Source organism: Diabrotica undecimpunctata, unplaced genomic scaffold (assembly GCF_040954645.1).
Source record: "Diabrotica undecimpunctata isolate CICGRU unplaced genomic scaffold, icDiaUnde3 ctg00000709.1, whole genome shotgun sequence".
NCBI classification, from domain to species: Eukaryota; Metazoa; Arthropoda; class Insecta; order Coleoptera; family Chrysomelidae; genus Diabrotica; species Diabrotica undecimpunctata.
The window spans coordinates 932-24584 of record NW_027311966.1 but is presented as its reverse complement, the minus strand read 5'-3'; the positions used below and the strand labels follow the sequence as shown (position 1 = coordinate 24584).

The 23653-nt window shown below is 33.9% G+C and overlaps 2 protein-coding genes across 2 annotated transcripts; both read left to right on the top strand.

Annotated features, from left to right (window-relative positions):
- Positions 1 to 13415: 13415 nt before the first annotated feature.
- On the top strand, positions 13416 to 17046 carry LOC140431361 (uncharacterized). The gene is made up of 2 exons (XM_072519297.1): positions 13416 to 13772; positions 14452 to 17046. Exons 1-2 carry the CDS (start codon positions 13416 to 13418, stop codon positions 17044 to 17046), a joined length of 2952 nt encoding a protein of 983 aa, XP_072375398.1.
- A 48-nt stretch (positions 17047 to 17094) lies between these two features.
- Positions 17095 to 18348, top strand: LOC140431365 (uncharacterized). Its single transcript, XM_072519302.1, has one exon. It carries the CDS (start codon positions 17095 to 17097, stop codon positions 18346 to 18348), a length of 1254 nt encoding a protein of 417 aa, XP_072375403.1.
- The last annotated feature ends 5305 nt before the right edge of the window (positions 18349 to 23653 follow it).

The following is a 23653-nucleotide window of genomic DNA, read 5'->3' as shown; positions in this document are numbered from 1 at the left end:
CTAACCACCTTCTGATATCCCCGGGTGCTCTGTAGAGGGCTTCGAATATACTGTCGAGAGCTCCTCTACTTAAGTCCATTTTCGGGTTATGGACTTCGGTTATGGACTTAGAAAATATTTATCTTCGGTGTCTTGCCTTGAAAAAGGCAAGATATTTCTTACATGACAATTTCTTCGTCGAAATAAAAACACCAAGTTAAGTTGAAACAATTCTCAGCCACAGAGTATGGAAAATAAATGCAGGAAGCAGAGCCCCGAGAGCACTAAGCTCTCGGAGAGCCCGTGAGGGACTGACCTGGCTGACCTGAAAATCGCCAATATTTATATGCGCTGTTCGAGTGATAAATAGGGATTTCCAGATCAAGAGCCAAGGGAAAATTCGAGGCGGGGCGATGCGCATCGAAATGCGTACTAGTCCACAGACTATGGCATTCGATGACGCCTCCAGGTTCTCTGGGGTCTCTTGACGCTCTACGACCGCGGCTCTTGAGAAGGATTTATTTTAAAATTCTTATTAAAATTAAATTCTTTAAAATCTACTGCCCGTCGCTTTGTGTTACTACCTTTCGTAAACAGTATTTTCGATCCTGTAAGGATGGTTACTATTTGCATAAGGTTTCTGGCGACGGAGTGTTATCGCAGCTCGACCACTGATCGGAAAAGCAATTACAGCCCGAATGGAGCTTTTATTTGCTCTTTACTGTCACGGGTCCCAAAGAACGCTTTGGTCAGTTAGACACAATTTAAAATAGTTCTAAGACCACTGTCTTTTCTATTTCAAAAAACTGTGTCTTACTGGCAGGGAGCGTTCGTAGTCAACACGCCGGTTCTTGTGCTTCGAAAGTTTATCTTTTAAAATGGATGAAGTCTTCTTTTATTCGACGTCTTCGGCGATATCAGGTTACTGGATTAATAATAAAACTCAAAGTAGTGTGGTAGCGACACTAGGCCAACAAGGTCTAGCGGGGCTAGTAGTATATGACGACTAGATCCCGATCGGAAGATGTGCTGCTCTTTTATACACTTAGTATTTTAGAATTCGCAGCAATCTTCCGCAGGGAGGCGAATGGCCGGTCAAAGTGACAATCTGTGTCGTGATTGGTCACTTTGGCGACAATAATTGAAATACCATTTGACACCCAGTTCACAGGAGAGATGTTGTCAGTAATTAAAAATGCATATTTTTATCAAATTTTACCTGTTTTGTGTAATATGTACAATTAGGATAAATTTTATTTTTAATATATTTGATTTTTTTAGCTTTTTATTAGAGTAAAAAGAATACAATGTTAAACAATTAAATATATAAAATATAATTTTAAAACAGTGTAAATTGTATATTTATCAAAATTAAGAATTGGTGTGGAAATATTTACAATTCCTGCAATAATTAAAATTGAGTCCATATATAAATTGATTCGTCGTTTAAGAACTTTAAAAATTTTCATTTGTTGAATGGTCCTTTCTACATGAACACGAGCTGCAGCTATTTCAGCAGTTGATATCTTGGGCTGAGAATTGCTTTGTTTTGAAGTTCTACCCCCATATACTCAGCTTACAAATGTGATCAAACCCGAAGGTGCAATACCAATAAGTACTTTTAGTGTGTACTCACCTTTATAATAAGAATAGGACATTACGCGGTACTTTAAACACCTATTTTTTCCATAGGAATATCTGTGCAATCAAATATTATTCGGGTATTAGGATACTTTTCAAAACAAGTAGGCATTCGTTTCAAAACTGCTTGTTCTTGTGCCAACCATGGTATAGCAGGTTGTAATACTTTATGTAATACTTCAACTGTCACATGAAAGTAATTCTTGCAAGTATTTGCAGATATCCCAAATAATACAAAAAAACATCAAAACGAAATGTCAATTTTTAACTTTACAAATACTAGTACTATATGCTGCCGTAATGATAAGTGCGAAAGTTTGGCATCTTTCTTTTCTAGTATACTGGCAGCTAAACATATTTTATCAAGTAGAATAATTGACTGAATCCCTGTGAATGCATTCACATCTCTATTTGTTTTCAGCATATCTTCCAATGTGGATTTTCTATATTCATTTAGTATTGATTATTTAACTTGTAAACCTTTATCAGTTAAATAAGTCTTAAAAATAGGATTATCTTCTGCAGCTGTAAAAATTTCTTCCATTAAATTTATCCCTTCATATTGGCAGGTGATGTAGATATTGTATCTTTTATACATGTGGTTGAGCAGCCATTTTCATGTACAAGGGCTTATCTTCGAGCTACTCTTGTAGCTCTAAACTGCTTCTGAGCTGAAGATATTAGTCTATCAAACCTCCTTGTTGGTAGGTTCCGGTATGGAATACTACTTTTTTTTTTTTTAATTTTTGTGAATAGTTAAAATTTTTGTTAGTTGTTACTCATAGAACTGTAACAAAATCAAAATATGTAACTCATATGTTAAGTCTTTTATTAAAACAGCATGCAGGATTGAATATACAATGGCCAATTATTTAAATATTTACTTACTTGGTAGAAAATAGTCATTTTCTGTAAAATGTAAACTGCATACATTCATGTATTTCGATATTTTCTTTCCAATGCGAAGTACACTTAGATTAAAGAATCTTTAATCTAATGAAGTACACGACCCCCTTTCTTCTTCTTTATTTCATTTCGGGGAATATAATGCAAGGAGAGGCTTTTCGTTTTTGGTCTCTAGAATTATAAACAATATAAATAAATCTATCGTTCAAATGAATACAAATATAACCGACAAGCTTTTAACCAAATTCAACTGACGTTGATTCATTGAAACATACGTTAACAGATAGATAATCGAATGCTCTTCCCGATTGAATAAGGACGAGAGTAGATAGGTATGCACTTCACCACACTTTGACCTCTGACGTCACAAGCCCCGTCCGCGCTCCGGTCACGTCACCGCCAGTAATTAGCCATTTTTAATATGAATCAATTTACATATTATTTTTCTATTTTAACTATTATCTACTATCTATAAGACAATTTTAATCCAAATTATTAAATTATTAGTTATTATTAAATAAAAAAGTCTACCGTGTGTAGGACTCCAACTCGGGACCAGCAGCACCGAAGCTAAGGCTATGGCTCCACGAGCGACAGATTGTCGCTAGCAGTAGCAGTAAAATTACGGCGGCAGTAAAGCAGTAAAATCATGGCTCCACGAGCGACAGTTTACAGCGCGCATATCGCCGCGTTTTGGTTTTGTAATGGCTCCATGAGCGTTAATATGACGCAGCTACAATCAGTGGTATCTTGTCCGTTTATATAATGTCCGTGTATATAGCAGATACAATAAATAAATAAATAAGTAAAATAAATTCACACCGATAATACAATAATATGGTATGGATAATCTATCATTTCAACAAAAAGTTGCTTTAATATTGGCAGTGTGCCGTCGACGTAGGGTTAAAAAACAACGGAAATGGTGGATTCACTCTGTTCTAGTGCCTAGACAGAGGGAAAATTTTTTCTTTTACACAATAAATTAAAAGAATATCCTGACAAGTTTTTTGAATATTACAGGATGTCAGTGTCTTCTTTTAATTTTTTATTATGTGAAATAGAAGAAGTCATACGAAAACAGGATACATCAATGCGTGATAGCCTAAGCCCAGAAGAAAAATTAGCAACTACCAACCTTAAAGTAAGATTTCAAATTACATATTTTATAATCCTATACATGTATCTACCTAAAAATAAAAAAAAAAACAGAATATTTAACTATTTAACTTTCATTAGAATAAAAAGGGACCGCCACCACTTCTTACCTCTGCGTATTCTGTAATTAGATACTGAATTATTTAGTAGATTGACTGCTCCCATATGTCGGTTATATTCATTTATCATATTGTGTTGATGTAATGAATCTTCCTTTTCCAATATCTAACTTGCTTTTTTATGTTACAATAATTTTAAAAATTCTAATTCGACATAAAATCTGCTTTGTTGCATTCTTTTATTTATGAATCACGCCAAGCTATCGAAAACGAAACATTATTGAAGGATAATAAAATTTTACTATAAACAATAATTATTAAAATTTTATTTATATGACATGATTAGATAACCACTTATATAGAAATGAATCACCAGTTCGAAGAAGGAGATCCAAAAAATAGATTTTCGGGAAATCAATAAAAACTGTTTATTCTCTCTATTCAACTTTTTCTTGTTTAATAATGGCATCTATTATAAAGTTTGATACGGTTAATTGGGATTGAAAAAAAAAACATCCATTGATTTTTGTTATCTAGAATACCGATAAAGAAAATAATGGATAAAAATTGTATGAAAAAACTTTAAAGTAATTTATAAAAACAAAGAAACAACTTAACAAACACAGAGAAATAAACAAACAAGAACAAAAATATCCGATTAAATGGCAATTACCGCTACAAGCGACAAATTACTGCTAGTGGAGCCACAAACGGGCTGCAAATTACTGCTAAAAAATAGGTCCGGACCTATTGGAACGCGACACGACCTTGACGACGCGTCTCGATCTCGAAACGAAGCCACAATCTACAGCGCGTGGAGCCACTCAGTATCACTGCTGTTGTTTTCATTTATCAAGCTACATTTTACTGCTACTGGTAGCGACAATCTGTCGCTCGTGGAGCCATAGCCTAAGCGTGCACATCGCTAAGCCACGGGGGTTATTAATATCCAGCGTCGATAATTGGTATAAAAAAAATATATTAAATGTACATGAGATGCGAAAGAGTTGCACAGAGTGGTATGAACCGTACGCGCACCCGTTTAGCGCAGATAGTTTGATATTAGGCATATTATATCACACGATTTAGAAACATTTAACATGGGTCATTGATATAAAAAGGTATAGGCGTAACATAATACTGATATAAAAGGTTTACATTGTATAAATCAAGCGTTTAATACTAAAAGCTTTCATAAGAGGATGATGAACATTTCCACATACGTCATCAGAAGGGAAGAGAAATAAAAAAAAAGGATTGCACAAATTGATAAAAATGTAAAAAGCATGTTGATTATTAATTCCACATTACTTGTTAAAGTTGGCTGTGATAGGTCTCTATATCCTGCGTCAAAGCTAAGCATGCACACCTCTAAGCTACATAGCCGTTTAACATAATCTAACAATAATATGTGTATATAAAAAACACCACAAAGTATTGTGCATATTGAATAATAAAAAAAAAATTGTAAAAAAAAGTCAAGTATATCACTAAAGGTAAATATTGTATAAGAACGTCGATATACAACAATAATGAAGTTGAGATGATAAATGGTACCTATTAAGTTAGAAATGTTAGTTTTCTAAATACATACGGCGTATTCTTCACCCATAGTCACGTCTTACTCAACTGGCTGCCAAACACTTAATGATTTGAAAAATTGATGCGAATCTATATAAAGTGTTGATCAAATACATCGATAAACTGATCTAAAGCTTTTTACTAAAAGGTAAACATCTCTGACGCGATCCAACGCATGTCTAACATATACTGCCAACCACGCTATATTAATATACTTAAAACGTAGTTTCAACGCTTAAACATCAGCTAACAGATGTCTAACGCGATATAAGATATAGCAGACGTATAGCAGAATCAATCTAACTCATATCAGACGTATAGCAGACGTATACCATACGCAAGATGGGACAGAACAATCGCTACAGAAAATCTGTCGGAAAAACGAAATTTGTCAGAGTAAGAAATGAAAGAATCGTAAGAAATTACGTGCGTTAAACACAGAATAACTAAGGACATAAAATATCTGACATAGAAACACGTAAGAGAGAAAGCATCGACAATAATGATGGAAAATGTATAAAATATCTGACAGGACCACGTAAGAAAGAAACGCTGTACATAAAATGACAGAAAATGTGTAAAACATCTGACAAAGAAACACGTAAGGCAGAAAACATGGATAATAATGATAGAAATTTTATAAAATATCTAACATAGAAACACGTAAGACAGAAAACATGGATAATAAGGATAGAAAATGGATATCTGACATAGGAACATGTAAGACAGAAAAGCTGTACATAAAATGATAGAAAAATGTATACAATATCTGACATAGAAACGCGTAAGAGAGAAAGCATCGACAATAATGATGGAAAATGTATAAAATATCTGACATAGGAACATGTAAGAAAGAAATGCTGTACATAAAATGACAGAAAATGTGTAAAATATCTGACATAGAAACACGTAAGGCAGAAAACATGGATAATAATGATAGAAAATGTATAAAATATGTAACATAGAAACACGTAAGGTAGAAAGCATGGATAATAATGATAGTAAATGTATAAAATATCTGACATAGAAACACGTAAGACAGAAAAGTTGCACATAAAATAATAGAAAAATGTATAAAATATCTGACATAGAAACACGTAAGAGAGAAAGCATCGACAATAATGATGGAAAATGTATAAAATATCTAACATAGAAACACGTAAGACAGAAATGCTGTACATAAAATAACAGAAAATGTGTAAAATATCTGACATAGAAATACTGCTGTATATAAAAGGATAGAAAATATCTGACATAGAACCACGTAAGGCAGAAAGCATGGACAATAATGATGGAAAATATATAAAATATCCGACAGAAATACATAAGACAGAAATGCTGTGCATAAAATGATAGAAAATGTGTAAAATATCTGACATAGAAACACGTAAGGCAGAAAGCATAGATAATAATGATAGAAAATGTATAAAATATCTAACATAGAAACACGTAAGGCAGAAAGCATGAACAATAATGATGGAAAATGTATAAAATATCGAATAAAAATTGACAAAATATCTGACATAGAAACACGTAAGGCAGAAAGCATGGATAATAATGATAGAAAATGTGTAAAATATCTAACATAGAAACACGTAAGGCAGAAAGCATGGACAATAATGATGGAAAATGTATAAAATATCGAATACAAATTGACAAAATATCTGACATAGAAACACGTAAGGCAGAAAGCATCGACAATAATGATAGAAAATGTATAAAATATCAAACATAGAAACATTACTGTACATAAAATGATAAAAAATATCTGACATAGAAACACGTAAGGCAGAAAGCATGGATAATAATGATGGAAAATGTATAAAATATCTAACATAGAAACACGTTAGACAGACATGCTGTACATAAAATAATAGAAAATGTGTAAAATATCTAACATAGAAACACGTAAGGCAAAAAGCATGGACAATAATGATGGAAAATGTATAAAATATCTGACATAGAAACACGTAAGGCAGAAAGCATGGATAATAATGAACGTTTTACGTGTAAAATTTACTGAATGGAGAATAATTAAATATCGAAACCGGCATAGTATAACATATTAATCAATTAACAACAATAAGCATAGATGTAAACAACAAAAAAAAATCTTAATTATCCCCACCACAAACATCACTAACACGGAATATTGTCAACAGTCAAAGGCCTACTCCAATGGTGTTGCGATGAAAAAAGGAATGTTTATGTGTAAAAGCAAATCGACGTCGGCATATTGAAAATATACTCCAGAGTTCAAATATGAAAAACATTTTTTATTGCTATAGCAAAGATACTAGGAAATAAAAAAGAAATTGTTTTTTTGTTTACAATTAATTTGTGGAAGTGACCTACTGAAAATACGAAGAAAATGTTCTAATAGAAAACCTTCGTGAACACTTTACAACAATATTTTTAACAAAGTTTATTTCCATTGTAAAAACTTGATGTATACAAAAGTATTTTTTCAGTCAAAGAGTGAGAATTTTAAACGTAATACGAGAAAATTAAACATATTTACAAATAATATTGCATGTTTTAAATAATGCAGAAATAAATTAACAATATGACAAACTTAGAATGATGGTGTATAAAATCAAAATACAAGCTATCTAAAAATATGGTACTTACTTATAATTTTTTATTGTAGCAGACTGAGAGTATAAAAGAATGTAGTAGTTCATTAAATAGGCAGGCTGGTATGACGTAACTCGACCGGAAATATAACATGCTCATTATTGTTACACGTGCACCGGATATTCTACTGCGAACTTCTCGATGTGGGAACGAAAATAGCGATTGGAATGCAATAACATCCGGTGACGTCAGATAGCAAACTACACATTTTCTTTATATATAATATTTCAAGGAATTATTGTGATGTATGAAAACTTTTATTAGTAATTATACCGGGGGCAATTAAAAATTATAAAGTAAAACTAATTTTAGCGTTATTAATGAATATATAGTAACATACAAGATATATGACACTATGAATGTTATTATATGCTGTAATATAAATGTTAATTTATTGATATGAAGAAGGCCTCTGACTAAGCATAAAATAAACAACCCGCCGAATCCATACATACGACACATCCAATGAAAGTAGGATGATATTATGAATATGTTGAGATATAAACATAGATATTGGAGACTTCTAAAAGAGCACTACACACTATATTGGTTATTCATGAAAGTATAGCGACATACGTGACATCATATAATACAATGGATGACAATAGACACACTATAAGGTAAATTTGCATTTATTGACCTAAAGAAGGAGTCTGACGCAGTAAAAAACAAACAACCAGTCGAATCCTAACATGTGACACATCAAATGAAAGAGGAAGATTTAACGAATATACTAAGATAGAAAAACAAAACATAATGAATACTAAAAAGGCACTATACACTATCTTTGGTATTAAGGAAAGTATAGCGACATACGTGACATCATATGATACTATGTACGATAATAGACACACTATAAGGTAAATTTGCATTTATTGACCTAAAGAAGAGGTCTGACGCAGTAAAAAACAAACAACCAGTCGAATCCTAACATGTAACACATCAAATGAAAGGGGAAGATTTAACGAATATACTAAGAAAAACAAAACATAATGAATACTAAAAAGGCACTATACACTATCTTTGATATTAATGAACTTATAGCGACATACGTCATACAATATGATGCTATGGACGATAATAGACACACTGTAAGATCAATTTACATTTATTGACCTAAAGAAGGCCTCTGACACACTAAAAATAAACATCCAGTCGAAACGTAACATGTGATACATCAAATGAAAGGGGAGGAGCTAACGAATATATTATGATAGAAAAACAAAACATGACCACTAATAAAAGTGCACTATACTAAAGTATAGTGGAATACGTTATATAATAGGGATTTGCTTATACACATAAACATTCCTTTTTTCATCGTAACACCACTGATGATAATAGATTTATCTTATAAGACAAATTTTAATTTATTGACTCGAAGAAGACCTATGACTGAGTATAAAATAAAGTGATAATAAAGCGATTAAAAGCGATCACTTTTCATCGTTTTACATCGTTTTTTAACATTTTTAAAAAATTTCTATTTATCAATGATTTTTACATGTCTTTATATGGGATCAACAAGGGCGTAAAGCGATAAAATGCGATGAAAAACGATCGGTTTTTATCGCTTTTAAAAATCATCGTTTTTTCATCGCTTTTTATTTCTTTTTTTACCGCTTTTAAAAAACGATCAAATCGATCGCATTCTTCCAATTACATGTCTTTGTCACGTCAAATACCATGTCAAGTGCCCCCGTCAAATGTCAACGTAATTAAGTTTAGACAGAGTTTCGATAGGTAATTTATTAGGTTAACTCATGTCACGCGTCACGTCAAAACGTCACTTTTGCGTCCAAACGTCACGTTTTAACATCAAAATGTCACCACGCCACGTCAAAATACCACACATCACGTATAAACATCACATTTTTACGTGAAGACGTCACGCGCCACGTCAAAACGTCACGCATCACTTCAAAAGCGTCACGTTTTAAAGTCAACACGTCACACCTTACATATGTATAACGTGGGAGTAAAGCGTCTTTTCGTTTCTTGAGTAAAGTTAGCGATGGTTAATTTATTAGGTTAGGTTATTTGTAAATATGTTTAATTTTCTCATATTATGTTTAAAATTCTCACTCTTTGACTGAAAAAATACTTTTGTATACATCAAGTTTTTACAATGGAAATAAACTTTGTTAAAAATATTGTTGTAAAGTGTTCACGAAGGTATTCTATTAGAACATTTTCTTCGTATTTTCAGTAGGTCACTTCCACAAATTAATTGTAAACAAAAAAACAATTTCTTTTTTATTTCCTAGTATCTTTGCTATAGCAATAAAAAATGTTGTTCATATTTGAACTCTGGAGTATATTTTCAATATGCCGACGTCGATTTGCTTTTACACATAAACATTCCTTTTTTCATCGTAACACCATTCGAGTAGGCCTTTGCCTGTTGACAATATTCCGTGTTAGCGATGTTTATGATAGGGATAATTAAGATTTTCTTTGTTGTTTACATCTATGCTCATTGTTGTCAATTGATTAATATGTTATACTATGCCAGTTTCGATATTTAATTATTCTCCATTCAGCAAATTTTACATGTAAATTGTTCATTATTGTCCATGCTTTGTGCCTTACGAGTTTCTATGTCAAATATTTTTATCATTTTATGTACAGCAGTGTTTCTATGTTAGATATTTTATACATTTTTTATCATTATTGTTCATGTCTTCTGCCTTACGTGTTTATATGTCAGATATTTTACACATTTTTTATCATTTTATGTACAGCATTTCTATCTTACGTGTTTCTATGTTAGATATTTTATACATTTTCTATCATTATTATCCATGTTTTCTGCCTTACGTGTTTCTATGTCAGATATTTTACACATTTTCTGTCATTTTATGTACAGCATTTCTTTCTTACGTGTTCCTATGTCAAATATTTTATACATTTTCCATCATTATTGTCGATGCTTTCTCTCTTACGTGTTTCTATGTCAGATATTTTATACATTTTTCTATTATTTTATGTGCAACTTTTCTGTCTTACGTGTTTCTATGTCAGATATTTTATACATTTACTATCATTATTATCCATGCTTTCTGCCTTACGTGTTTCTATGTCAGATATTTTACACATTTTCTATCATTTTATGTACAGTATTTCTGTCTTACGTGTTTCTATGTTAGATATTTTATACATTTACTATCATTATTATCCATGCTTTCTGCCTTACGAGTTTCTATGTCAAATATTTTTATCATTTTATGTACAGCAGTGTTTCTATGTTAGATATTTTATACATTTTTTATCATTATTGTTCATGCCTTCTGCCTTACGTGTTTCTATGTCAGATATTTTACACATTTTTTATCATTTTATGTACAGCATTTCTATCTTACGTGTTTCTATGTTAGATATTTTATACATTTTCTATCCTTATTATCCATGTTTTCTGTCTTACGTGTTTCTATGTTAGATATTTTATACATTTACTATCATTATTATCCATGCTTTCTGCCTTACGTGTTTCTATGTCAGATATTTTACACATTTTCTATCATTTTATGTACAGCATTTCTTTCTTACGTGTTCCTATGTCATATTTTATACATTTTCCATCATTATTGTCGATGCTTTCTCTCTTACGTATTTCTATGTCAGATATTTTATACATTTTCTATCATTATTGTCCATGCTTTCTGTCTTACGTGTTTCTATATCAAATATTTTGTACATTTTTTCTATCATTTCATGTACAGCATTTCTGTCTTGGAGTTACCGTAGCGTATAGCGTGGTAGTCATGTCTTTACTCGATGGCTGAGTTTTTCTTTTATATAAAATAATATATTTACTTTCAATTTTCACATTAAAAGTATATACTCTAAAACTATATATACTCTATAACCATACATACTCTAAAATTGTATTTAATTTAATTTTTCTTTGTTAATATACCTGAAATATCTTAACCTTGAATATTTGATTGTCCTTTACGGAGTATAAAAAAGATGGTCGACTTTTTCCTGCACAGATTCACACATGTGTACCTTTACGAAGGGAGTTGTACTTAAACCTATTAGTTGATCGTGACACGGGACCTGCAAAGTGCGCTGTCAACTAGGGTTAGGTATATACACTGCATTCCGTATGTTTTATAAACATGATCAGGGGAAATTGTTGCCTGATGGCTATCGAAGAACCGTCTATGACCAACATATATTCTTACAGAGACCAATGTTCATTATCCACTTTAAAACAATAAACTTCTTGCTCGTCGTAGATAAACCATAGTATGCAAATATTTACACTTTCCTTTCGCCTTTCATTTAACGTCTCGTGTGTCAAAATCATATAAATAACAACGAAGATATAATGTAATGGTCTTTCAGCACGTTAGTTTATTTGAACATAATTTATAGATGGTGTTGTAAAAACAACATTTTATATTAATTTCAGTTTATTTTTCGTTTCCACAAATGTTGAATTTTATCTTATGCGACAGACTGTATTTGACAGACTGTCAAAAGTGCGGTGAAAAAGTGCATTTAGTTTTCTCTATAGTCGCGCGCCCCTAAAACGCCGGTATAAAAATGAACAATTTATTAAAGCGAACTCTTTATTTAGTAATAGTGCCTTTGTAAATATTTTCTCGTTATTAAATGTGTAGTATCGATTAATTACGCTTATTTTTCTCTAAGTACAAACCCTTATAAAACCAAACACATACTGAACCATCGCCGTGAAGTCTGCTTATCTATATCGAAGGAAACTCTTGTACAGGCCATGGTCCTAAAATATTTGGTACTGTACACGCACGGGGAAAGGAATTTAATAAGCTTTCTCCCGAACAATTGTTGGAGATCAATCAAAGTTCCAACATTATTTTTGGTCCTAACTCGACGGATTTTGTGTTTGGTGATCGCGTTGTTTGTACTTTACTCTTAGGTTTGCATATTTATATAAATGTGATTAAAAGACCCTCGAAAAGACTAATGTGTCGCGATAAACTCTAAAACAAAAGGACAGAAGTGAATTTTATCTGGTGTTTGTGCCTGTTGCTGTAAACTACTGGACAAATTGGGTGAGATTTTTCCATATTATAATTTCGCTTATGCACAAAGTGAACCGCTTTTCAAAAAGACTATCTCTTTAAAAAATTTATTAGTAGACATTTGTAGACATTTACCGCGTGTGCGAAAAATTTAATTGAAAAGTAAACTCTCAGTGTAATTTAAGACATTTATCGCGTTTTAATAAACTATAAACTCTCTCGCCGTGTGCTACACATGTTATTATATGATATAAACATTATTGACTCTATTCTCGTTGTGTGCTCTACAGGTTATTATAATATAAACATTATTGACTCTATTTTCGCCGTGTGATACAGATATTAGTATATAATATAAACATTAATTTCTCTAAAGAATTCGGTGTTTGCACGGCCTTAGGCATTTGTTTTTGGAGTAGTACCTTTTGTTAAAGTCAAAATGGAAGATCTCAAGAAGAAGAGAAAACCACTGAAGGCCAAGATTACCAGAATAGCGAACTGGTTACTAGAAAACGCAGATGCAGAAACTGACGGTCTCCAGTTTCAACTCAGACACACCGAATTGAAAACATGTTATCTGAAATATGAAGACGTGATGGATCAGATTGAAGAAATCGATGAAACCGATTCTGAAACAGAAGACAGGGTACTGATGGAGGAAAAATACTTTTCTACACTAGCTGGACTGCAGCATAAGATGGAAGCTTTAAAGTTACCCTCCCACTCGCTCATCTCAAACGATACTCCACCAACTGTAGCCACTGCTAAGGTTAGGTTGCCGGAAATTACGATGCAGGTATTCTCAGGAAACTTCGCCGATTGGAACGCGTTTTATCAGCTATTTGAAACGCTAATAATCAATAATGTAGAGCTAAACAATGTGCAAAAATTTATATATCTGAAATCTTTCTTAAAAAATGAACCTTTACATTTGATAGAAAATATAGAAGTTGTAGAAGAAAATTTCCGGATCGCTTTGGACACGCTTAAGAATAGATACGAAAATAAATCGCGTGTGATTAGTTTACACATCCAAAAATTGTTAAAGGCTCCATCTTTAGCTAAAAGTAACGCAAAATCATTACGAGAATTTTTAACTCTTTGTAAACAAACTTTACTTGCTCTTAAAAATATGTCTGTACCTATCGAACATTGGGATTTACTATTGATCGAAATATTTTTACAAAAATTAGATTTCGCGACGCATAGGTCATTTGAGTATGAAATAGATTCAAAGGCTTTACCTACTCTCTCACAGTTTTTTGGTTTTCTCGAGAAAAAATGTGATATAAATACAAGAAAAATTAAACGTTTCTGATAATGATAAAAAATTTAATAAACCTCAATTAAAAACATCTTTGTTTTCATCAGTTAATTTACAAACAAACTCGTTTTCGGATACTAATTGTATATGTTGTAAAAGTAATTCTCATAAAATTTATCAGTGTAATGATTTTAAATGTCTCTATTTACAGGAAAGATTTAATTTTGTAAAAGGTAAGAAACTTTGTTGGAATTGTTTGGGTAATAAACAGTTTTCTCAAGATTGCAACTCTTCACGCTCATGTAGTATATGTAAGAAAAGACATCACTCGCTCTTGCATAGTACCTCTGAAAATGTCTCTTCCTCTAGGAACACGAATAGGCAATATTTCTCTATTGATCGCAACGCTCAAGCTCCCAAACATTCTCAAGGCTCTTCTAGTCGTGTTGCTTACACATCTACTCCGCCCTCTTATAATGCTCATGCCCAAAACGAAGCTTCTACCAGTTCGTTCAAACCTCCTTTAGAAGTACAAAATACTGCAGATTCTCATACAGCCACTTCTCTCTCTGCTTTATCAGTTAAAACTGATGTATTGTTGGCTACCGCTTTAGTGACAGTGTATTCTAAAGATGGCAGACCTATGCATGCCAGGGCGCTCCTAGATAATGGGAGTCAACATTCGTTCATTTCTCGTGATTTGGTTGAGAAGTTAAACCTCACCCCTTATTTTAAACAGTTACAGATATCAACCATATCCGAAAACACCTCAATGTCAAATCAAATGATTAACATAGAATTTTTTCCCTATAATGTGAAGGATAGAAGTTTCAAAACTTCTTTTGCTGTACTTGATAGTATAACCTGTAGGCTTCCTAAAGCTACCCTAGATAGAAGCAAAATAAATGTTCCACCTAATCTCACTCTCGCAGATCCCTCGTACTCTGTTCCCGGTAAAATTGATTTGCTTCTAGCTGGCGACATCTATAGCGAATTATTGACTGATGGATTCATTCGTTTAGGAAAGAATCTTCCCATTCTTCAGAATACCCACTTAGGTTATGTTATTTTTGGTACTATTCCCCCTCATGTCTTTCATCGGAGTTCAAACTTGGCTATTTCTCAGTCAAATGTTTCTCTCTTTGTTCAGTCCGAATCCGAAGAGAATAATTTAGATAAATTGATACAACAATTTTTCGAAATTGAAGAAGTTCCCCACGTTAGTAAATTAACCCCCGATGAGGAATTGGCTGAACAAATATTTAATAAAACCACTCGTATTTTACCTTCGGGTCGTTTTCAAGTAAACCTACCACTTGTCTGCGAAAATGCGCATAAAAAATTAGGTGAATCTTTTAAAGTAGCTTTAAAGAGATTTATTAATTTAGAAAATAGGCTCTTAAAAAATGAAAATACATACGCTCAATATAAGTCGTTCATTAGTGAATATCTTTTTCTCGAACATGCTAGAATAGTCCCTCTCTCTCTTACTAATGAAAATTTAGAAAATAAATATTTTCTCCCGCATCACTGTGTAGTAAAGGAAGAATCCTTAACAACAAAACTTAGGGTTGTTTTCGATGGTTCGATGAAAAGCTCTAGTAGTTACTCGTTAAATGATATCCTACTCAAAGGTCCCACTCTTCAACCGGAACTTTTTGATATTTTGCTACGCTTTCGATTATATTTCTTTGTTTTCACAACTGATATACAAAAGATGTACAGACAGGTTAAAATCAATCCTGATCAAACCTTTCTGTTAAACATACTTTGGCGTGACTCCCCGGAAAAAGATATTGAGTGCCTGGAATTGCAAACAGTTACATATGGAACTAAAAGCGCCAGTTTTCAGAGTACTCGCTGTTTAATGGAACTGGCAAATACTCATCAAACTGAATATCCCCTGGCCAGTGACGCTCTTCAAAATAATTGTTATATTGATGACATTCTCTACGGTGCTAATGATGAGCAAACTCTCCTCAAAGCTCACAAGGAATTAACTAGTTTACTTGGAACAGCATGTATTTCTCTACATAAATGGTGTTCTAACTCGGACTCGTTTCTAAAAAACATTTCTTCTCTCTCTTCAAACTCTTCTTATGTCATAGCTCCAGATAATTGCTCTAATAAGGTTTTAGGTTTATGCTGGAATCCTGTTCTTGACACGTTTTCAATCTCTCTTCCAGATTTCACCCTAAAGAACTCATACACTAAGAGAGAAGTACTGTCAATGATTGCCCAAATATTTGATCCTCAAGGTCTTATTAATCCCGTTACAGTTGTCGCTAAGCTTATAATGCAAAAGATTTGGATTTCCAAAATCAGTTGGAACGATACCATTGACGCAGATACGTTACATGAATGGCTAAGTTTTATTAGCAGTCTCTCTCATTTTAAGGACTTAAGTATACCTAGATGTCTCTTTTTAAGTCAAGAAATCACTGGTGTTGAGATTCACTCATTCTCAGATGCAAGTTTAAAGGCTTATGGAGCTTGTATCTACTTACGTGTGACCTATAAATCAGAACAGGTGTCTTGTTCCCTTCTAGCATCTAAGAGTCGCGTTGCTCCGTTAAAACCCTTGACCCTTCCAAGATTGGAACTCATGGGTGCTCTATTGTGTAGTAAACTCACAGCAAAGATTGCTAATATTGTTAAAGAAAAGTTATCTCAATTAGACTCTATAAATATGTGGTCGGATTCAGAAATTGTTCTCGCTTGGCTTCGTTCACATCCTTCTCGTTGGACCCAATTTGTAGCAAATAGGGTTGCACAAATTTTAGATAATTCTCCTAATGCTCACTGAAGGCACGTACGATCCAAAGAGAATCCTGCCGACATACTCTCCCGAGGAATGCTACCCTCTGAATTAATAAATTCGTCCTTATGGTTTCATGGTCCTCCATTTTTAAATCAACTTCGGTTGGATTTATTGAAATACAACCCAAAGGGGTATACTTCCAAGTTGCCTGAAGAAAGGAAAATCATTCTCCACGCTCGAAATGATCAAATAGATTTCTTCACCTCACTTTCTGATAGGTTCTCCAATTTTTCAAAGTTTGTAAGAACTTTAGCCTATATGTTTAGATTTGCTAATAATGCTAAACCGCTTTCTCGCAAGTTAACTAATACCCTTGAAGTCAGCGAACTTCAAAACGCTGAACTTAAGATTATTAAGATGCTTCAGTATTCCAACTTCTCGAGTGAGATTTCTGAGCTTAAGAAAGGTAAAACTCTATCTAATAAGTGTCTTTTACCCCTAAATCCCTTTTTGGATGAGAATGAAATGCTCCGGGTGGGAGGTCGCCTCAGAAACTCAGACGTTACCTTTGATCAAAGATACCCTCTTCTCCTCCCCTCAAAAAATCGTGTAGTTCGTCTCATCCTCCACAGAGAACATGTCAGACTCTGTCACTCAGGTCCTCAAAATACTTTGTCACAAATTCGTCTCAAATATTGGCCTTTAAATGGACTACGAGAAGTCAAGAAGGTCACTCACCAATGTATGGTTTGTTTTAAGTTTCGTGCCAAACCCGCTACCCAGATCATGGCAGATCTACCAAAAGAACGTTTAAACTCCTCTCGAGTGTTCGCTCACGTCGGATTAGATTTTGGCGGCCCCTTTCAGATAAAGTCTTCCAACCTTCGTAAGGCTCCTTTATTAAAATCGTATATTGCTCTTTTCGTTTGCTTGTCGACTCGAGCTGTTCATATTGAAGTCGTTTCCGGCCTCTCTACGGAGACGTTTCTTCTCGCTCTAAAACGCTTTATTAGCCGTAGAGGCCTCCCTCAAACAATATTCAGTGACAACGCCACGAACTTTCTTGGTGCTCGCAACCAGCTGTTTGAACTCTATAAGTTTTTCAAGGAAAAGGAAAGCTCTCGTTCTATTAAGGAATTTTTGGCCTCATCTCATATTCGCTGGAAAACTATAGTTCCTCGAGCCCCTCACCATGGTGGTATTTGGGAAAGTGCTATAAAGAGCGCAAAGCATCATATGCGTAGGCTCCTTGGCAATGTTAAGCTTACGTTCGAAGAATTCACTACAGTTCTCTGTCAAATTGAACACAGTTCTCAACTCCCGGCCTCTTTGCTCCCTTTCAAATGACCCCTCCGATTTTACGTATCTTACTCCTGGACACTTCTTGATTGGACAATCTCTTACGTCCTTTCCTGAAAAAGATGTGATCCACATTCCTGAAAACAGATTGAATTTATGGCAACATTTGTCCAAACTCCAACAAGTGTTTTGGAAAAAATGGTCTATCGACTATTTGAATAGACTTCAAAATCGCCCTAAATGGTTTCTCCCTCATAAAAACCTAGAACCTAACGATCTCGTGTTGCTGATTGAAGACAACACTCCTCCTCTTCATTGGGTACTAGCAAGAGTTATTGAGGTCTTTCCCGGAAAAGATGGGAGAGTAAGAATTGCCTCGGTGAAAACTAAAGATGGAGTCTTCAAGCGCTCTATTACAAAATTGTGTCCTCTACCCAATGACGATTTAATTTAAGTTAGTATAAGATGATAATTGTAATGTATTTTTTCTTCCTCATGCTCTCTTGGCATAATATAATCTGTTTATTTGTGTTAAAGCCAGCGCTTCAACGGGGGCGAGTATGTTGTAAAAACAACATTTTATATTAATTTCAGTTTATTTTTCGTTTCCACAAATGTTGAATTTTATCTTATGCGACAGACTGTATTTGACAGACTGTCAAAAGTGCGGTGAAAAAGTGCATTTAGTTTTCTCTATAGTCGCGCGCCCCTAAAACGCCGGTATAAAAATGAACAATTTATTAAAGCGAACTCTTTATTTAGTAATAGTGCCTTTGTAAATATTTTCTCGTTATTAAATGTGTAGTATCGATTAATTACGCTTATTTTTCTCTAAGTACAAACCCCTATAAAACCAAACACATACTGAACCATCGCCGTGAAGTCTGCTTATCTATATCGAAGGAAACTCTTGTACAGTCCATGGTCCTAAAATATTTGGTACTGTACACGCACGGGGAAAGGAATTTAATAAGCTTTCTCCCGAACAATTGTTGGAGATCAATCAAAGTTCCAACAGATGGTAACCATTCGTTGGTTAGTCTGGAGACTCATATTGGAGATTTATGTATAGTAGTGGATGTTTAAATAAGGCTATTGACTAATTGTACGTTCAGATGAGATCTGTGTGTATAAGTGAACGTTCAACGGAGACTCTTGTCGAATTGTACTTTGAGTAGAGATTTGTGTATAGTAGTGGTAGTTCAGATGTGGCTTGTAGAGAACGATTAGGTCCTTGTCGGTTTGTGATCATCCAACTGAAATCTATGTCGAGTAATATACGTTAGTTGCTAGAACATAATGTATGAATGGTAAACATTCATTTGTTAGTCCTCGTTATAATTGGATTATATCTGAATATCGTTGTAAAATAGTAATTGTTGAAGATAAAATATAGTACGCAACAAAACGATATCGTATATCATATATCAATAATTATATTTGTGAGTTGTGTATAGTAGTTACTGTTCGGAGGATACTTGTAATGACTGCTCAGATGAAATTTGTATATTTATGTATAGTAGTTGTTGACCTGCATTTCCCTCGTCTTTCCTGTGGTGTTCATTATAATACTTTTTGTTATTCTGTTGTCGCCTATTCTTTGGATGTGTCCATACCAGCGTAGTTGTGATGTCCTTCGTTATTCTGTGTTTAACGCACATAATTTCTTACGATTCTTTCATTTCTTACTCTGACAAATTTCGTTTTTCCGACAGATTTTCTTTAGCGAAGGTTCTGTCCCATCTTGCGTCTGGTATACGTCTGATATGAGTTAAATTGCTTCTGCTATACGTCTGATATGCGTTAGATTGCATATGACAACGGGGATACAATATAATGCCGTTTTGGCAATGTCTTCCCTTTGTTTTTTGCGTTAACGTATTGAATATCCCATCCTCTTTCATTTAACGTGTTACACGTAGTAATCTGACTAATAACAACAGAGAAACTATATAGTACCGTTTTGGCATTGTCTTTACGTTTGTTTTTTGTTCCAACATATTCATTACCAACTTCCCTTTCTATCGATACCTTGCACGTTGTTGTACGTTGAGCCGTTTAGACGTTACAAGCTTAGTGTCCTTTTGGCAATGCCGCTATCTTTCAACGTTTTTTGCTTCAACGTATTCGTTACCTCCTCCCCGTTCCAACGAGCTCTCGTACGTCACGATCCGATAAGCCGTAGCGCCTCCACCACAAAAAGAGCCAAAAACGAGCAGAATGGACCTTAGATTTTCTTATGGAGATTTACATGGGAAAATGGCCTGTTTTGAGCCAGAACTCTCACAGCCCTTTTACTGACAAATTTACATTCACAAAACGTGGAGTTTTTTATTCCCTTGTGTGTTTATTTCGTTCCGATACAAAATCGTGGACAACTCTGGCTAAGGATACAAGATGCTTGCAACGAATTTAGAATTAACTTTGGAATTTTTGCAAGAATTTGGCGTTCTCTAAGCAAAAGGGCAAATTTATGAATGGAGATTATGACTTATGAATGGGTCATTAACATCGAGCATATTTTATAATAGTCTACTTTTGATACTTGTTCTTTTGTATTAGTTTCGTTTAGGTAGCTATTAATTTAACTTTCATGACAAAAAAGACGAACAATTTTCAATTCGATTTTTCTAAAAAATGGTGTATCCTACCGACTTAAAGTGAAAGTACCTTTTAGTACTAGTTTTGCATAAAAATAACCGTTGACCTAGCCAAAACGGACGCCTATGACCGGTACTAGAAATTAGCAATTCATGGAATCCATTCATCTCTGTATGATAAATAATCGTACCAGTTTTTGTTTTTCTAACTATAAGCGTTCTGGAGGTATTAAAAAACTAATTACAGAGGAATGTCAGCTTATGTTTGTCAGGAGAGTTTCTGGAAACCCTGTATAGTTTATGCCTAAATAAACTTTAAATGTGGGTTTTATTATTTGGTCCAAAACGAAGTAATTCGAAAATGGTACAAGTCTATATATACATGGTCCTAAGTAACTTGAAAAAGACTTTATTTCATTTTGACAGGTTATTTATCATGTAAAAAATACCAGGGGTCTACGAATTTAAAAGACAACTGCAGTTTTTAAACAATGGTGTCATCGGATTTTGCATTAGGTGTAATAAAACATATTAGTAGTATATGTATTTATTACTCTTAAAATTAAAAACCAATAAAGTGTCTTAATAAAGCCATTTATAACTGTAAATAAAAATGTTCCCCAATCATAAAACATTATACATAAGTCAACACCACCCTCTTAACATTAAATCTATGAAGTGTCCGTAAAGCAGTTTGTGATCGTAAATCAGTTTATGATGGTAAGCAATATGTTTAGTCTAGAAGGGCAGTTTGCATTCCTTTTTGGAATTAGAATTAGTTTTATAAAGTTTTTTTCCTAACATATAATAATGCAGTCATTCCTATTTTAACTGAGCTTGTGTATTCAAGAGTAAGTATTGAAAGTCGTAAGTTGGTAGTTCCTAGTAGTACGTTTTGGTTGCTAATTCTCTCTGGGAAAGTGATTGGGAGTTATAGTATTAACTATACTAGAAACTATAGACTAGACTAGATATGAACATAAACGTTGACTAACCACTGCTGAATTACAATCATTGTTAGAAGCATCTGACTAGGACGATGTAGTTTTAATGAATAGGGGAAGTAACTCTGATTGGCAAGATAATAGCGATAATACCGCAATCGATGATAATGATTTGATGCAAATACAAAATTTAATTCCAGTACTCCATCTTCTTCAGTGCCTTATCCGGTCCGGATGTTGGCAATCATCAAGGCTATCATGGTTTTGTTGACTGGTCTGCGAAACAGCTCCGCTGAGGTCATCCCAAACCATTGTCGGAGATTTTTCAACCACGAGATACGACGGCGTCCCGGTCCTCTTCTGCCAAATACTTTACCCTGCATAACGAGTTGAAGAATTCGATATTTTTCTTCGTTCCGCATCACGTGGCCGAGGAACTCAAGCTTACTTTGTTTAATTAAATTAAGCACTTCTTTTTCTTTTGTCATGCGCTGTAGGACCTCAACGTTGGTGACATGGTCCACATAAGATATTTTTAGTATCCTTCTGTATATCCACATCTCGAAGGCTTCGATTCGTTTTTCAGTGGCTTGCGTCAGTGTCCAGGCTTCAACTCCATATAGTAACACTGGAAGAACGTAGCACCTCACTATCCGCATCTTGGTTCCCAAACTGAGATCACTGCAGCACAGCAAGGATCTCAACTTAATAAATGTAGACCGTGCCATTTCAATTCTGGATCTAATCTCTTGAGCGTAGTCCCATTGTACGTTGAGGGTAGTTCCGAGGTAAGTGAATCCAGTACTCCATGGAGAACAAAATTATAATGAACCGGAAATAGCTGACATTATTTGGTTTTTAGAACTACGATAACATCTTGAAATACCATTTGAAAATGATCCTATAGACTAGTTCAACCTGATAGCTAATGACGAATTTTACGAACTGATTATTTTCAATAGAAATTTATACGCTGTCGCAATACTTGCACAAAGTCGTTAAAAAAAATCTAGGATTGCGTTTTGGAAAGAGACAACACAAACAGAATTTAAGACTTCTCGGGCTATTATTCCATATGAGCATAATTAAGTTGAACCGTCTGAATGACCACTGGAAAAATATAGATAACTTTTCTAATAGTGTTGACTTGACTAGACAATTGCTTGAAGCCCAAAGTTATGTTACGGATACTCTAAGAAATAACCGAATATACAATCCCCACGACGTGCTGTCAAAGAAACTAAAAAACCGTGAAGTGGTCAGTGTTTACAGTCCGGAAGAAATATGTGTGACCAAGTGAAGAACGAGACATATATATGATATCTTCAGAATTTGGTGATCAGATGGTTAGAACTACATCAAGAAGAGGATTGGTATCTGAGGAACCTAAGGTAATTGCTCAATATAATAAAGATAAATATGGTAAATACATAAGTGATCAAATGCTGAGCTACTATTCATGCGACAAGAGTCTAACAAAAAATTAGGAGTGCATATTTTCAGCTCATCTTGCTGAATGCGTATTTCCTATATAACAGTAGATGTCAAAAGAAGATATCCCTTTGCGATTTTAGGCTTTCAGTCATTAAGACTCTTTTAGGAACAAATCCCAAGTATTCACCTGTTAAAAACCATTTACCTTAAAATTTTCCAAAACGTGATGATGGAAAAACAAAAAGGAGAAGCTACAAATATTGCTGGGATACGATTAAACTTAGGAAAGATACTCCATTTTATTATTGTTCGCAGTGCATAGGAATGCAGGGTTTGTGTTTGAAAACGTGGTTTAAACTGTTTCACAAAAAAATA